We start from the raw sequence: 18,250 nt of genomic DNA, 5'->3' as shown, positions 1-18,250 counted from the left end.
TTCTTCACCTAGAACGTTATAGGTAGTCCTGGGCACACCAGTTAGCTTCCCAATGCCTCAGATTCTTCACCTAGAATCTTATAGGTAGTCCTGGGCACACCAGTTAACTTCCCAATGCCTCAGATTCTTCACCTAGAACGTTATAGGTAGTCCTGGGCACACAAGTTAGCTTCCCAATGCCTCAGATTCTTCACCTAGAACGTTATAGGTAGTCCTGGGCACACCAGTTAACTTCCCAATGCCTCAGATTCTTCACCTAGAACGTCATAGGTAGTCCTGGGCACACCAGTTAACTTCCCAATGCCTCAGATTCTTCACCTAGAACGTTATAGGTAGTCCTGGGCACACCAGTTAACTTCCCAATGCCTCAGATTCTTCACCTAGAACGTTATAGGTAATGCTGAGCACATCAGTTAGCTTCTCAATGCCTCAGATTCTTTATCTAGAATAAATACATCAAGAAAGCTGAGACATGTCCCCAGTGATCATGCAGTGTGACTAATAACCAAGTGACCAGGTATCCTCAGTATGTGCAGTTACTTTGATTTAGCAAAGTACACTAACACCTAATACTTCAACCACATTTTCTTAAAGCCTGGTGATTCATGTCAAGCATTCAGGGGAAGGCCTTCAGGGAACTCATGAACTCCTGATATCGCATGCAAAACTGCTGGTGTAGCCACATGTGCCTTTCAGGGAACATAAGCCATTGCTTTGTTTTGTTTTTTTATTCATGCTCAATGGTAATCCTCACCCCAAGATGTTAACAAGAAACAATAAGTAAACTATTAACTCAGGACATTTTATTTCTAAACAAGATGATTAGGAAATCTTAAAGTCCCTAAAAGTTATTCCAGTTATTGTCTCTCTCCCTCAGCCCTAAAACAGGGTAGTATTTCTCCCAAACTGTTTCAATATCAAAAATCGGTAATAACTTCAGAACCTCAGTGTTGCAGATGCCAGCTGCACTTTATGACTGCACGTGGTTCCAGGAAAGGGCTTCTGTGCCCTGCAGATGCTCACACAGATGCCCCCTAAAATACATAAAATTGCTTCAAATAAATGCCATTGATTCCACAGTGAGTACAAGGTTTATATAGCAAGTGTCCTGGAACTTTCAAGTAATGCATGAAAAACGGCGATCAGACCTTTCCTGAAAGTGACTCTTGACTCTTAGATCAGGGCTGGCCCAGGGCCGCTGCATCCGCCAAGTCAGTTTCCAGCTGGCCCACATCCGATGATGGGAGGCTGAGCTGGAGAACCCAGGATGTGAGCAGCTGAGGAGTGGGAAGTGCCCAGCCGACCTCTGACATTTCTACCACCCGGCCAGCCTGGCCCCCTCCCCTAGGCGTGGAGGCGGCAGCGGCAGCGTGGGGAGCCCTATGCTGCAGCTTCTCCCAGCACACCATAAAGTTCCAGAATTGAGGCAAAACAAAAAAGTATGGCTTCCTTTTTTCATCAGAAACTTGAGTCAAACCAGATTTTCAAAAGAAGACAATGAGAGATATGCAAAAAATAGAATTAGTTGAATACCAGCATTTCACTCCTATTGAACTAACAGAATATAGATCCCAATGGACAGTGGGTTCCGAGGAAGCTACAAAGAGGCCCTGACATCCAAGAGCTTCTGTTGTACTTTTTTATGTTAAAAAATGTAATTCTTCCCCTCCTTTTCTAAGAACACTCTAAAGATGCAGTCTGCCCTTTCTTAGAAATAATTGCTTCTCTTCCAGAGCTTACGCGTCTTCACAGTGATTGCAGACCACAGGTGGAATTTCAGGTGTCCTTGTTGGCGATAAGTGAGTGTCGGCAGTTCTGCTGGCTTTCTGTCTCCCTGGGTTTGGTTTGGTTGCTCAAGCTGTCCCATGAAATCTGAATCCACTGCACTAGAGGAAAGAGAAGTTGGTCAGGCACAACCAGGAGGGCCAGATGAAATGCAGGGTGCCCGGTTACATTGGATTTTGTTTTGCCATTCATAAAAACAATGAATACATTGTTTTTTATGTATTCATTTTAATTTTAAAATATTTAATCAGTAAATAAGCGTTGCATATATTCAACGTGTGCAAGGTGATGGTTTGATATATACATTGTGTAATGATCACCACAAATTGATTAACACATCTGTCACCAACCATAATTACCATAGTGGGGGGTGAGGATGCTGAAAATCTGCTCTATCATCCCATTGTAGTGGACAATACGTGTTATTAGCTGGAGTCCCCAGGCTGCACATTAAGCCTCCAAAACTCATTCAACCTATCACTGAAAGTTTGCACCTTAGACCGACGTCTCCTCACTCCCTCCCTTCTCCCCTCACCCCGTGGATCCCGGCAGCCACCATTCTACTCTTTGCTCCTATGACTTCCACTTTTCTAGATTCCGCAGATGAGTGAGGCGGGCATTAGTATTCGTCTTTCCATGCCTGGCTTATTTCACTTAGGATGGGGTCCTCCAGTTTCACACACTCTTGTTGCAAATTGCAGGATTTTCCTTTTTTTTTTTTTTTTTCTTTGAGACAGAGTCTCGTTCTGTCGCCAGGCTCAAGGCTGTAGTGCGGTGGTGCGATCTTGGCTCACTGCAACCTCTGTCTCCCAGGTTCAAGCAATTCTCCTGCCTCAGCCTCCTGAGTAGCTGGGATTACAGGCACGTGTCACCATGCCCAGCTAATTTTTGTATGTTTTAGTAGAGACCGGGTTTCACCATGTTGGCCAGGATGGTCTCGATCTCTTGACCTCATGATCCACCCGCCTTGGCCTCCCAAAGTGGTGGGATTACAGGCATGAGCCACCGCGCCGGGCTGATTTCCCTCTTTTTTAAAGCTGCCTAATCTTCTGTTGCGTGCCTGTACTGCATTTCACTTCTCATCCAGTGATGGACACGTGAGGTGCTTCACCCCAGGCTCTGGCACACGATGCTGCCGTGGATGTGAGGGTGCAGGTATCTCTATGAGTTTCAGTTGTTTGGGCATTGACCTGCTGGCGGGCAGAACTGCCTGTTCCCCCGTTTTACATTCCCAGAGGGCTGTCATTTCTCCGTGTCCTCACCAACACGGTATTTTCTGGTTTTGCTTTGTTTTGCTTTTCTAATAGCCGTCCTAATGTGTGATGTGTGCGATGGTATTTCATGTGGTTTGGATTTGCATTCCCCTAATGATGAGTAATGTTGATTACATTTCCATGTGCTTATTGGTATTAGCACATCTTCCTTGGAGAAATGTCTATTGAAGTCCTGTGTCTTCCACTGAATTTCAGATAAACCATGAATAAGGTCTTTTAAGTATATATGTGCGTATGTGTGTGTGTGTGTGTGTATATATATATATAAAATATTTATGTGTATATATATAAATATATATATTTATATAGTGTGTATGTATATATATAAATATTATATATATATAAACACACAAATGTGTGTGTCTCACACAATATTAGAAATGTCTAGATACTAAAAAAATTATCTATTGTTTATCTAAAACTCAATTTTAACGGATGTCCTGAATTTTTATTTGATACATTTAGCAACATCAGACAGTAAAAACTTTCATAGATGTAGAACAATCCTTAAATATCTTAGAACTTTGCTAAGGTAAAGTTTGAAATAGTTTAGTGCATTTTTGTGAGTGTTTGGCTGGTAGCCCTACTTTATTAAAAAATGTAATTTCATTTTGAGATCCTCCAGACTAAATCATTTGAGCTTCACACTCTTTGTGTAACATTATTGGACTCCCTTAATGAAATTATAACTCAAGCAAGATATTTCATTCTCTTGTAGTAAATTAGCTTGGGCTGCGAGGGTTTCGGAGGGCAAAGCCTTCCCTGGTTTGTTTTTGTTTGGTAGAACAAGGAAGGGACAGGCATTTTATATTTGAGCTATTTATTGTTCTCTCTGATGCCCGTCCCTACTGAAAACAGCGGCTGTTACCGGGCTCCTCAGTGAATTTCACTGTGAACTCTCCTGGCCTCTGGAAATCTTGGCTAAGGAGAAAACAAGCTCAGGCTCAAAAGAAAAACAGTCAGTTTCAGGCTGGGTCTGGACACCCGAAGGCCCAGGGCAAATGAAACCAGCAGTTCATGTTTTCTTGAGAAATCGCACTTGGGGCAGGTACACAGTGCCACAGTGAGGCACCTGCAGAGAGCTGTCCTTATTACAGTTTGATGTAAACTCAGTGACCTCCTGGAAATCCCACCCACGGCGTCCACAGCTTCCAAAGGAGAGGGAAGGATCCCTCATAGCAAAGCAGCCAATCCCACAGCCAGTGCCCTGGCAATTTAGGCAGCAGGGACCCCAGGAAATGGTTCTGTGGCGCTCTGCACCGTGTTGGATGAGTAACGCTGGTATTTCCACCTGTGGCATCTTAACCAATGTGGTCCAGGTTCGTAGCGGCACACGGCAAACCGCGCGCACTGGGGGATGCCTGGCAGCGAGGGGCTGTCTTTGCAGTGTCTCTGTTGGAGTCTTCTCTGCAGTGCAGTGAGTTCTGCGTGTGAACCAGCGGTTTAATTTAGGTGGTGGAAACCTCCAAGATAAGGAACTTTTCTTTTGGATCCCTTTATTAGTCATTTTTATTTCTCTCGATCATACCTCAAATGCACCATTTCTTAATCTCCCTGTTGATGAAGTAAATCGCTGAGACCGTGAGAGTAGAAAAGCGCACTTTATCAGCGAGGAGCAGCAGTTCCTGGTGGGATCTGCTTCCACAGCCATGCTGCACTGGGTGGTGGGGACCCAGGAGGCAGGGCCTGCTTGGCCTTTGCTCACCCGGCCACAAGCTTCAGGCAGAGGCCGTCCTGGAATTCCAGCCACCGCATCAAGGACGCTTGGCTGTTTCCGGAATTACTGTGCATGCTCTGCCCACACCGCTAGCTCCCTCCTCCCCTCCTCTACTTCTACCAAACGCCCGCTAAGTGACAAGTCCTTTATTTTTAATGCATGTCAAGCCCAGAAAGCAAGTTCTGCACTAACGGGGAAGGATAGTCTTGGCTTTATTTGCGCCATTCTCTTTTAATTGTGAGATTGTTTCACGTGTCTTAGTTCATTTCTGTGACATGATCTTGACAGAAGGCTCTGCCCTACCCAGGATCTTGTAAACAGATGCAAGGTCGTCACCCTGGAGACAGCTGCTTAAAGTTTTAATGGATGTGGGCAAGATGAAGGGAGATGCCAAAATAAGAGGAGAAAGAAGGAAATCATAGAGTTTTAAATTAAGTGGAGAGGGGAATTTGATAAAATGCTGTCAGATAGTAAAAGACTGAACCAGAATGAAATGGCTGAAACCAAAGTGACCTCTCCACCTCCCTTGTCCAACCTTCAGTAATAAGAATTTATAAAATCATTGAGTTTTTCTGAAGCTCCATGCCAAAAGTGCATTTCCTGTTCTTTTCTTTCCAGATAAAGTAAGCATCCTGTCAACCTTCCTTGCTCCCTTCAAGCACCTGAGTCCTGGCACCACAAACACAGAGGATGAAGACACCCTAAGTAAGCGGCTTCCCTTCCCCAAAGTACACAAAGGCCCCTGTGTCATGTGTGCAGGGATTCCACCGCTATCCCCCAAACCTGAGGTACCTGGAGTCATCTGGGGGGGGGGGTCTGTTTGGCCTTACCTGGAGAGACAGTAGACGGTGATCTGTTCTCATTATGCCACAGAGTCCCATTCTCCCCTGCAGTCCCACCCTCCCCTGCAGTCCCACCCACACCTGCAGTCCCACCCTCCCCTGCAGTCCCACCCTCCACTGCAGTCCCACCCACACCTGCAGTCCCACCCTCCACTGCAGTCCCACCCACATCTGCAGTCCCACCCTCCCCTGCAGTCCCACCCTCCCCTGCACTCCCACCTTCACCTGCAGTCCCACTCTCACCTGCAGTCCCACCCTCACCTGCAGTCCCACCCTCACCTGCAGTTCCACCCTCCCCTGCAGTCCCACCCACACCTGCAGTCCCACCCTCCCCTGCAGTCCCACCCACACCTGCAGTCCCACCCACACCTGCAGTCCCACTCTCCCCTGCAGTCCCACACACACCTGCAGTCCCACCCTCACCTGAAGTCCCACCCTCACCTGCAGTCCCACCCTCCACTGCAGTCCCACCCTCCCCTGCACTCCCACCCTCACCTGGAATCTTAGCCTCACCTGCAGTCCCACCTCACATGCAGCCCCACCCTCACCTGCAGTCCCACCCTCCCCTGCAGTCCCACCCTCACTTGCAGTCCCACCCTCCCCTGCACTCCCACCCCCACCTGGAATCTTAGCCTCACCTGCAGTCCCACCTCACCTGCAGTCCCATCCTCACCTGCAGTCCCACCCTCACCTGCAGTCCCACCCTCCACTGCAGTCCCACCCACACCTGCAGTCCCACCCTCCCCTGCAGTCCCACCCTCCACTGCAGTCCCACCCACACCTGCAGTCCCACCCTCCCCTGCAGTCCCACCCTCCCCTGCAGTCCCACCCACACCTGCAGTCCCACCCTCCCCTGCAGTCCCACCCTCACCTGCAGTCCCACCCTCCCCTGCAGTCCCACCCACACCTGCAGTCCCACCCTCCCGTACAGTCCCACCCTCCCCTGCAGTCCCACCCTCACCTGCAGTCCCACCCTCCCCTGCAGTCCCACCCTCACCTGCCATCCCACGCACACCTGCAGTCCACCCATACCTGCAGTCCCACTCTCCCCTGCAGTCCCACCCTCCGCTGCAGTCCCACCCACACCTGCAGTTCCATCCTCCCCTGCAGTTCCACCCTCCCCTCCAGTCCCACCCTCACCTGCAGTACCACCCACACCTGCAGTTCCATCCTCATCTGTAATCCTTTTCTCATTTGAGGTCCTCTCCTCACCCAGAATCCTGTCTCCACCTACAATCCTGTCTTCATCTGAGGTCCTATCCTTACCTGGAGTCCTACTGTAACCTGCAGTCCCATTCTACCCAGCAGTCCCATCCTCACCTGGAATCTTAGCCTGACCTGCAGTCCCACCTCACCTGCAGCCCCGCCCTCACCTGCAGTCCCACCCTACCCTGCAGTCCCACCCACACCTGCAGTCCCACCCTCCCTTGCACTCCCACCCTCACCTGGAATGTTAGCCTCACCTGCAGTCCCACCCTCACCTGCAGTCCCACCCACATCTGCAGTCCCACCTCATCTGCAGCCCCACCATCCCCTGCAGTCCCACCCTCACCTGGAATCTTAGCCTCACCTGCAGTCCCACCCTCACCTGCAGTCCCACCTCACCTGCAGCCCCACCCTCACCTGCAGCCACACCCTCACCTGCAGTCCCACCCTCCCCTGCACCCCTGCAGCCCCACCCACACCTGCAGTCCCACCCTCCCCTGCACTCCCACCCTCACCTGGAATCCTAGCCTCACCTGCAGTCCCACCTCACCTGCAGTCCCATCCTCACCTGCAGTCCCACCCTCACCTGCAGTCCCACCCTCCCCTCCAGTCCCACCCTCACCTGCAGCCCTATCCTCACCTGCACTCCCATCCTCACCTGCAGTCCCACCCTCACCTGCAGTCCCACCCTCCCCTGCACTCCCACCCTCACCTGGAATCTTAGCCTCACCTGCAGTCCCACCTCACCTGCAGTCCCACCCTCCCCTGCAGTCCCAGCCACACCTGCAGTCCCACCCTCCCCTGCAGTCCCACCCTCACCTGCAGTCCCACCCTCCCCTGCAGTCCCACCCTCCCCTGCACTCCCACCCTCACCTGGAATCTTAGCCTCACCTGCAGTCCCACCTCACCTACAGTCCCATCCTCACCTGCAGTCCCACCCTCACCTGCAGTCCCACCCTCCCCTGCACTCCCACCCTCACCTGGAATCTTAGCCTCACCTGCAGTCCCACCTCACCTGCAGTCCCATCCTCACCTGCAGTCCCACCCTCACCTGCAGTCCCACCCTCCCCTCCAGTCCCATCCTCACCTGCAGCCCTATCCTCACCTGCACTCCCATCCTCACCTGCAGTCCCACCCTCATCTGCAGTCCCACCCTCCCCTGCACTCCCACCCTCCCCTGCACTCCCACCCTCCCCTGCACTCCCACCCTCACCTGGAATCTTAGCTTCCCCTGCAGTCCCACCCTCACCTGCAGCCCTATCCTCACCTGCACTCCCATCCTCCCCTGCACTCCCAGCCTCCCCTGCAGTCCCTCCCTCACCTGGAATCTTAGCCTCACCTGCAGTCCCACCTCACCTGCAGTCCCACCCTCCCCTGCAGTCCCACCCACACCTGCAGTCCCACCCTCCCCTGCACTCCCACCCTCACCTGGAATCTTAGCCTCACCTGCAGTCCCACCTCACCTGCAGCCCCACCCTCACCTGCAGTCCCACCCTCACCTGCAGTCCCACCCTCCACTGCAGTCCCACCCTCCCCTGCACTCCCACCCCCACCTGGAATCTTAGCCTCACCTGCAGTCCCAGCTCACCTGCAGTCCCATCCTCACCTGCAGTCCCACCCTCACCTGCAGTTCCACCCTCCACTGCAGTCCCACCCACACCTGCAGTACCACACTCCACTGCAGTCCCACCCACACCTGCAGTCCCACCCTCCCCTGCAGTCCCACCCTCCCCTGCAGTCCCACCCACACCTGCAATCCCACCCTCCCCTGCAGTCCCACCCACACCTGCAGTCCCACCCTCCCCTGCAGTCCCACCCACACCGGCAGTCCCACCCTCCCCTGCAGTCCCACCCTCACCTGCAGTCCCACCCACACCTGCAGTCCCACCCACACCTGCAGTCCCACCCTCCTGTACAGTCCCACCCTCCCCTGCAGTACCACCCTCACCTGCAGTCCCACCCTCCCCTGCAGTCCCACCCTCACCTGCCATCCCACCCACACCTGCAGTCCCACCCACACCTGCAGTCCCACTCTCCCCTGCAGTCCCACCCTCCCCTGCATTCCCACCCACACCTGCAGTTCCATCCTCCCCTGCAGTTCCACCCTCCCCTCCAGTCCCACCCTCACCTGCAGTCCCACCCACACCTGCAGTTCCATCCTCATCTGTAATCCTTTTCTCATTTGAGGTCCTGTCCTCACCCAGAATCCTGTCTCCACCTACAATCCTGTCTTCATCTGAGGTCCTATCCTTACCTGGAGTCCTACTGTAACCTGCAGTCCCATTCTCCCCAGCAGTCCCATCCTCACCTGGAATCTTAGCCTGACCTGCAGTCCCACCTCACCTGCAGCCCTGCCCTCACCTGCAGTCCCACCCTCCCCTGCACTCACACCCTCCCCTGCAGTCCCATCCTCACCTGCAGTCCCACTCTCCCCTGCAGTCCCACCCACACCTGCAGTCCCACCCTCCCTTGCACTCCCACCCTCACCTGAAATGTTAGCCTCACCTGCAGTCCCACCCTCACCTGCAGTCCCACCCACATCTGCAGTCCCACCTCACCTGCAACCCCACCCTCCCCTGCAGTCCCACCCTCACCTGGAATCTTAGCCTCACCTGCAGTCCCACCCTCACCTGCAGTCCCACCTCACCTGCAGCCCCACCCTCACCTGCAGCCCCACCCTCACCTGCAGTCCCACCTTCCCCTGCAGTCCCACCCACACCTGCAGTCCCACCCTCACCTGCACTCCCACCCTCATCTGCAGTCCCAACCTCCCCTGCAGTCCCACCCACACCTGCAGTCCCACCCTCACCTTAACTCCCACCCTCACCTGCAGTCCCACCCTCACCTGCAGTCCCACCCTCACCTGCAGTCCCACCCTCCCCTGCAGTCTCACCCACACCTGCAGTCCCACTCTCCCCTGCAGTCCCACCCACACCTGCAGTCCCACTCTCCCATGCAGTCCCACCCTCCCCTGCAGTCCCACCCACACCTGCAGTTCCATCCTCCCCTGCATTTCCACCCTCCCCTGCAGTCCCACCCTCACCTGCAGTCCCAACCACACCTGCAGTCCCACTCTCCCCTGCAGTCCCACCCTCCCCTGCAGTCACACCCTCCCCTGCAGTCCCACCCACACCTGCAGTCCCACTCTCCCCTGCAGTTCCACGCATGCCTGCAGTCCCACCCTCCCCTGCAGTCCCACCCTCACCTGCAGTCCCACCCTCCCCTGCACTCCCACCCTCACCTGGAATCTTAGCCTCACCTGCAGTCCCACCTCACCTGCAGTCCCACCCTCCACTGCAGTCCCACCCACACCTGCAGTCCCACCCTCCCCTGCAGTCCCACCTTCACCTGCAGTCCCACCCTCCCCTGCAGTCCCACCCTCCCCTGCAGTCCCACCCTCCCCTGCACTCCCACCCTCACCTGGAATCCTAGCCTCACCTGCAGTCCCACCTCACCTGCAGTCCCATCCTCACCTGCAGTCCCACCCTCACCTGCAGTCCCACCCTCCCCTCCAGTCCCACCCTCACCTGCAGCCCTATCCTCACCTGCACTCCCATCCTCACCTGCAGTCCCACCCTCACCTGCAGTCCCACCCTCCCCTGCACTCCCACCCTCACCTGGAATCTTAGCCTCACCTGCAGTCCCACCCTCCCCTGCAGTCCCACCCACACCTGCAGTCCCACCCTCCCCTGCAGTCCCACCCTCACCTGCAGTCCCACCCTCCCCTGCAGTCCCACCCTCCCCTGCAGTCCCACCCTCCCCTGCACTCCCACCCTCACCTGGAATCTTAGCCTCACCTGCAGTCCCACCTCACCTACAGTCCCCTCCTCACCTGCAGTCCCACCCTCACCTGCAGTCCCACCCTCCCCTGCACTCCCACCCTCACCTGCAGTCCCACCCTCCCCTGCACTCCCACCTCACCTGCAGTCCCATCCTCACCTGCAGTCCCACCCTCACCTGCAGTCCCACCCTCCCCTCCAGTCCCACCCTCACCTGCAGCCCTATCCTCACCTGCACTTCCATCCTCACCTGCAGTCCCACCCTCATCTGCAGTCCCACCCTCCCCTGCACTCCCACCCTCCCCTGCACTCCCACCCTCACCTGGAATCTTAGCCTCACCTGCAGTCCCACCTCACCTGCAGTCCCACCCTCCACTGCAGTCCCACCCACACCTGCAGTCCCACCCTCCCCTGCAGTCCCACCCTCACCTGCAGTCCCACCCTCCCCTGCACTCCCACCCTCACCTGGAATCTTAGCCTCACCTGCAGTCCCACCTCACCTGCAGTCCCATCCTCACCTGCAGTCCCACCCTCACCTGCAGTCCCACCCTCCCCTGCACTCCCACCCTCACCTGCAGCCCTATCCTCACCTGCACTCCCATCCTCACCTGCAGTCCCACCCTCACCTACAGTCCCACCCTCCCCTGCACTCCCACCCTCCCCTTCACTCCCACCCTTACCTGGAATCTTAGCCTCACCTGCAGTCCCACCCTCCCCTGCAGTCCCACCCTCCCCTGCAGTCCCACCCACACCTGCAGTCCCACCCTCCCCTGCAGTCCCACCCTCACCTGCAGTCCCACCCTCACCTGCAGTCCCACCCTCCCCTGCACTCCCACCCTCACCTGGAATCTTAGCCTTACCTGCAGTCCCACCCTTGCCTCCAGTCCCACCCTCCCCTGCAGTCCCATCCTCACCTGCAGTCCCACCCTCCCCTGCAGTCCCACCCTCCCCTGCTGCCCTATCCTCACCTGCACTCCCACCCTTAGGTGCAGTCCCACCCTCCACTGCAGTCCCACCCACACCTGCAGTCCCACCCTCCCCTGCAGTCCCACCCTCACCTGCAGTCCCACCCTCCCCTGCACTCCCACCCTCACCTGGAATCTTAGCCTCACCTGCAGTCCCACCTCACCTGCAGTCCCATCCTCACCTGCAGTCCCACCCTCACCTGCAGTCCCACCCTCCCCTGCACTCCCACCCTCACCTGCAGCCCTATCCTCACCTGCACTCCCATCCTCACCTGCAGTCCCACCCTCACCTGCAGTCCCACCCTCCTCTGCACTCCCACCCTCCCCTTCACTCCCACCCTTACCTGGAATCTTAGCCTCACCTGCAGTCCCACCCTCCCCTGCAGTCCCACCCTCCCCTGCAGTCCCACCCACACCTGCAGTCCCACCCTCCCCTGCAGTCCCACCCTCACCTGCAGTCCCACCCTCACCTGCAGTCCCACCCTCCCCTGCACTCCCACCCTCACCTGGAATCTTAGCCTTACCTGCAGTCCCACCCTTGCCTCCAGTCCCACCCTCCCCTGCAGTCCCATCCTCACCTGCAGTCCCACCCTCCCCTGCAGTCCCACCCTCCCCTGCTGCCCTATCCTCACCTGCACTCCCACCCTTACGTGCAGTCCCACCCTCACCTGCAGTCCCACCCTCCCCTGCACTCCCACCCTCACCTGGAATCTTAGCCTCACCTGCAGTCCCATCCTCACCTGCAGTCCCACCCTCCCCTGCACTCCCACCCTCACCTGCCGCCCCACCCTCCCCTGCACTCCCACCCTCACCTGGATTCTTAGCCTCACCTGCAGTCCCACCTCCCCTGCACTCCCACCCTCACCTGCAGCCCCACCCTCCCCTGCACTCCCACCCTCACCTGGAATCTTAGTCTCACCTGCAGTCCCATCCTTCCCTGCACTCCCACCATCACCTGGAATCTTAGCCTCACCTGCAGTCCCATCCTCCCCTGCTGTCTCATCCTCACCTGGCATCCCTTCCTTACCTGGCATCCCTTCCTTACCTAAAGGGCAGGAAAATGTCAGTACAGTCTGTGGGACTGAGAACCCCGGGGATTCCAAGACATTGACCAGTTCTCTTGGGCTATTCCCTCCTCTCCTTCCTTTGTTCTTCCCTCCAAACCAGAAAGAACAATGGTCACAGTGTCTTAGAACACAGGTTGTACACGTATTTAACAAACAGAAGGCTGGATGGGAGCCTTCCTGTGCAAACACTTCTGCTGCATCAAACTGGAAAGGGCCCAAGCAGTGCCGTCAGGATGGCACAGGTTGGTTTAGGAAAGGGATCTGAGTGGTGTCTCATTGGCAGACTGAGGGGGTGGGGACCCAGGAGTGTGTGGCTGTAGGAGCTGGCCTCTGGTTCACAGCAAATTGTGTGGCATTTAACAGAGAGGGCGAGACATTCCACATCATGTGGACAGCTCCTCAAATTTTAACACCACCCGGCAATTGACTCCTTTTTCAACCAGGAAGAGGTCAGCACACACCTGTTGCCATGGGACAGGAGGAGGCGAGGTGCCCCTGGGACGGCTGCAGTGGGAGGGTCTGCAGGGGATGCTATGCACTTTGCCATCCGCCTGGGAAACAGCCCCTTCCCAGCCCACATAATCATTAACCGCATTCGAAATAGAGGTTATTCCATAAAAGTACATCACAGCCTTTGAGTGTCAGGACCGGAGTGAAGGTCAATGCCCTCTCTTGGACCCCTTCTCTTCTAGACGTGGAAGGAGGGAATGAGGAGGAAGGTGCGCTGGCTCTAGAGAGGGCTCAGCGCAGACTCTGTAATCCCTCCCCAGCTCCCTCCCTCCTCCTTCACTTGAGACTCAAGTGAAGCTTTGACACAGGTCACTTCTGTTCTCTGGTGACCCAAAATGGAAAATTTCCAGATGAGTCCATTTATTGATCACTACTTCCAAAATCTGGGATAGAGAAAGTAAAAGCTCACACCAGACCTGTACATGTGTGCATACACACACACTCCAAGAACACATGCAGACATGCTTGCATACACATACACCAGGAGCGCACACACACACGCACACATGCACACACACCTCAGGAGTGCAAATACACCCCAGGCATGCACACACATGCCCCAGGAGTGCACACACACATGCACACACACACCCCAGGAGTGCACACACACACACCCCAGGAGCACACACACATCCCAGGAGTGCACACACACATGCACACACACCCCAGGAGTGCACACACATGCACACACCCCTCAGGAGTGCACATACACACACCCCAGGAGCACACACACACATCCCAGGAGTGCACACACACATGCACACGCACCTCAGGAGTGCAAATACACACACCCCCAAGCCAAGCCTGAATGTGGACAGACGTACCTGGAAACATGTGGAAGGGAAGTCACTGTTTCCTCCTCCTCCACACCTGGAGCTGCTGGGATCCTGGCTGGAGCTGGTCTCCCTCAGGAGAAAAAGAAATGAAGCCTCAGCAAGGGCCAGAGGATGTTTGGGGCACGGAGCGAATGGTTTATAACTTACAGAGCACAGCAGCTGCCTTTCTGTAGCAGCCAGAGGCCAAGACCTGGAGAAATAAACTGCCTGGCTGCATGAGAAAGTTACTGCTCTGCTGAGATTCCTGAGAGTCGGACACACCCACCCCACGTAGGAGCTTCTCCTCCCCCCGCCCCTTCCTTAAGAACCCCCACACTGGGCAGTTAGGAGAAGAGGGGGTCTGAGGAGGCCAAGACTTTCTGGAAGACTCTCAGGCTCTGTCCTGGCAGCCAAGCTGCCTTGGGCTGTGAGTATAGCTCCCAGAGCCTTCTGCTAATGGGTAGAAACAGAGCTAACAATAACTTTACATTACTTACAATAGTTACAACCATAGTTACAATGCTCTCGAGATGCTTGAGAAGCCTCATTTTCAACCAGTGAACTAGTTGCCCCCCTTTGTGTAGATGCAGTTTATTTTAGTTATTTTCATAGATTGTTCAAAGACAAATCTACAAATGAATCCGCCCTCCCTTCACAGCTCCCCGCAGCATTCCCTGCCAGTGCGGCCTTATCCATTTGCAATCCAGATGCACTGGAAGGTAGAAAAAGGGGTGTGTGTGTGTGCGTGGCATGTGTGTTGTGTGTACATGTGTGTGGCATGTGTGAGTTCACGTATACATGTGTCATGGGTGTATGTGTGCTGTGTGCACAGGTGTGCATGTGCAGCATGTGTGGTGTGTGCACGTGTGGCATGTGTGGGTTCACATGCACGTGTGCCATGGGTGTATGTGTGTGTGTCTGTATCTGTGTGCACAGGTGTGTATGTGTGGCATGTGTGGTGTGTGCACATGTGTGTGGCATGTGTGAGTTCATGTATACATGTGTCATGGGTGTATGTGTGCTGTGTGCACAGGTGTGCATGTGCAGCATGTGTGGTGTGTGCACATGTGTGGCATGTGTGGGTTCACATGCACGTGTGCCATGGGTGTATGTGTGCGTGTCTGTATCTGTGTGCACAGGTGTGTATGTGTGGCATGTGTGGTGTGTGCACATGTGTGTGGCATGTGTGAGTTCATGTATACATGTCATGGGTGTATGTGTGCATGTGGTGTGTGTGTGCACAGGTGTGTGACATGTGTGTACATGTGTGTGGCATGTGTGAGTTCACATATACATGTGTCATGGGTGTATGTGTGCATGTGTGCTGTGTGCACAGATGTGCATGTGCAGCATGTGTGGTGTGTGCACATATGTGGCATGTGTGGGTTCACATGCACGTGTGCCATGGGTGTGTGTGTGTGTATCTGTGCACACAGGTGTGTATGTGTGGCATGTGTGTGTGCACATATGTGGCATGTGTGGGTTCACATGCACGTGTGCCATGGGTGTATGTGTGCATGTGTGTATCTGTGTGCACAGGTGTGTGGGGGGCATGTGTGGTGTGTGCACAGGTGTGTGGCATGTGTGGGTTCACATGTGCATGTGTCGGGTGTATGTGTGCATGTGTGGTATGTGTGGTGTGTGCACAGGTGTGTGTGACGTGTGGTGTGTGTACATGTGTGTGGCATGTGTGAGTTCATGTATACATGTCATGAGTGTATGTGTGCATGTGTGGTATGTGTGTGGTGTGTGCACAGGTAGGTGTCCGTGTGTGGCATGTGTGGGTTCACATGCATGTGTGTCATATAAGTATGTGTGCATGTGTGGGGTGTGTGCATGTATGTGGTATGTCTGTGCATGTGTGCATACACATGTGAGGAGCAAGGGGTGTAGGAGGAGCACACATGACCTTGCCTGCCGCCTCCATCTCCGTGTTTCACACCCTGTGAGTCTGTGTGTCTGGGGCCTCCGAAAGGAGCGCAGTTCCCATCCCGCCATGGCATGGATTCCACCTCTGGGGAATCACGGGCTTCCCTGTGGATGCCAGAACCTCACAGAACCACAGCTTTCATCTGTGACCGAGCGCCCTCATCTATGGGCGCTTGGTGGGGGACAGGCTCGCTGGGCACACACCACGCCCTGTACCTGCGGCAAGTGGGCCAGGAGCCACGGGGGAAGCCCATCACCCAGAGGCTGGTCTGGGCTGAGTGGACTGAGCAACCCTATGTTTCTAAGTCACGTCTGCCTGGGGCAGTTCACTCTGAGGAGCTTTCTCTTCCAACACTGAGAAGCCATAAGTGCCTGCCATCTGTCCTCTGTCACCTCTCTGGTGACCACTGCTCAGAGGTTGGGATCCAACCCAATTCTTTGGGGAACAGCCGAGCCCACGGCTGCCTGGAACAAAGGCAGCCCTGGGCCCTGGAGTTGTGCTGGAAAGGGGTCTCCTGACAGCCACACCTGCTCCTTCCCGAGTCCCACACACCCCAGGCCCAACCCCCTAGGGTCCTGTGTGATGAGTCTTTGAAGGAGGCCCTTCTGCAGCCACCCAGCCTGCCAGTGACAACTCTGCAAATGCCAGGAGCCATTGCCTCCGACCCCGGCCCCAGCCTCCCTCCTGCTGCTTGCAGACCCTCTGCCGTGCCCTGGAGAACCCAGGCACCCGCCTTCCCATCGCTAAGCCAGGCTTCATGTAGGGAAAGGGCTGTTGGGCCGCAGAATAACCTTCACCAGGAACAACATTATCTCTTCCAATGTAGCGTGGCGTGCCGCCTGGCTGGCTCCCGGGAGCCCGTCTGACCCACAGACACACAGCATCATTATTAGTGATGCGTGCGGTCCCAATGATGCCGTGCAGGGGAAGCCGGGCGTGCGTAACAGCCCAGCAGAGGACGAGCAGCAGGAGCCAGAGGAGAGGACGCCTGAGCTCTGGAGCCAACACAGCCCTACACACGGTGGGCGGAGGGCGGCCAGACCCACCAGCCCCGGCCCCACCTGCCCCGGCCCCACCTGCTTTCCACCAGCTAGGACATCCAGCTTTGCACAGCCAAAAGAACAGCTTTCACTTGGAAAGCAAAAGTTTCACCCCAGTCATGACGAGGTAAAATGTTGGCCTTTCTCCCTAAATTGCTGTCCTTTAGTGCATTAAAACTTGCAAGTTAGCAACACATTTACAGACACCTTGTATCAACCCGGCACCACATTTACAGACACCTTGTATCAAACAAGGTCACAGGACGCCAGTGAGAGAGGTAGATGGAAATCATTTCATTTTGCATTCTCCCATGCAGATGCCTCCCTGAGTTTTCAAATTGCTCATGATCATCCTATTACTGTGGCTCGTGGTATTTATCTAATAGTTCCAAATTATTTGCCTGCTTTTCTCTAATTTCTACAGTGGAAGGACAGGTACAGCTCTCTGGAAACCCGGTGCTGCCCACAAAGACCTCAGGGAAGCCACAGTTCACAGACGCCTCATATTCTAAGAGGTCTCTAGGATGAGGCACTTGGCAGGGGTGCAGAGGCAGGAGGACATGCCAGGGTGTGGGCAGCCACCCACGGAGTCTCACTGGGAGTGGGTTTCAATAAGAAAGGTGCCTGGAGTCCACATCAGGAATTTTCCAGGGAGAGGAAGTGTGGTGTGAGCCCCATTGATGGGCAACAGGTCAGGGAGCTACCCTGTTCCCCCAGGGCCACCATGCCATTTTGCTCTCTGCCCAGTTCCCCTAGCATTCCCCACAGGGTTGATGTATGTGTACACATCAACACACACATGCACATGCACACACACACATGCACATGTTCGGGCACACACTGGTACACACACTGGCATGTTACACACTCAGGCACTGTTTACCAGCTGGAGCCCTCCAGGGGTTGGTAAGAATCAGTTTCCAGACTCAGTAAGTGACTCTGAGGAGCCTTAACCAACAAGATGTGTGTGTGTGTGTGTGTGTGTGTGTGTGTGTGTGTCAGAGACAGAGATAGACACAGAGGGACAGAGACTGAGAGAGACACAGAGAGAGGGAGGCACAGAGACAGAGGGTGCTACTCTCCTCTTTTCTGCTCTTTTTCTCAGAACTGCTTTGGCTAGGCAGGGTCTGTTTGGGTTCCATATGAACTTTAGGATTATTTTTTCTAATTCTGTGAAAAATTACTGGCGATTTGACAGGGGGGTTGCATTGAACCTGCTGAGTGTTTGGGGCAATGTGGACATTTCAGCAATATTGACTCTTCCAATCCATGAACGGGATGGTTTTCCATTTGTTGTGTCTACAATTTCTTTTATCAGTG

At 54.8% G+C, this 18,250-nt stretch overlaps 1 protein-coding gene across 1 annotated transcript in view; it reads left to right on the top strand.

The window, feature by feature from the left end:
• Positions 1–18,250, top strand: part of ADARB2 (adenosine deaminase RNA specific B2 (inactive)) — a 485,894-nt gene that overhangs the window by 308,359 nt on the left and 159,285 nt on the right. The window contains exon 2 of the mRNA XM_012466970.2: positions 5,395–5,481. Within this exon, the coding sequence (XP_012322393.1) occupies positions 5,395–5,481 (87 nt within the window). The remainder of the gene's footprint in view (positions 1–5,394; positions 5,482–18,250) is intronic.

The sequence above is a fragment of the Aotus nancymaae genome, unplaced genomic scaffold (genome assembly GCF_030222135.1).
Source record: "Aotus nancymaae isolate 86718 unplaced genomic scaffold, 86718_ANA_hifiasm-v0.15.2.pri h1tg000173l, whole genome shotgun sequence".
NCBI lineage: Eukaryota > Metazoa > Chordata > Mammalia > Primates > Aotidae > Aotus > Aotus nancymaae.
The sequence above is the reverse complement of the archived record's forward strand: the minus strand, read 5'-3'. Positions and strand labels throughout refer to the sequence as shown.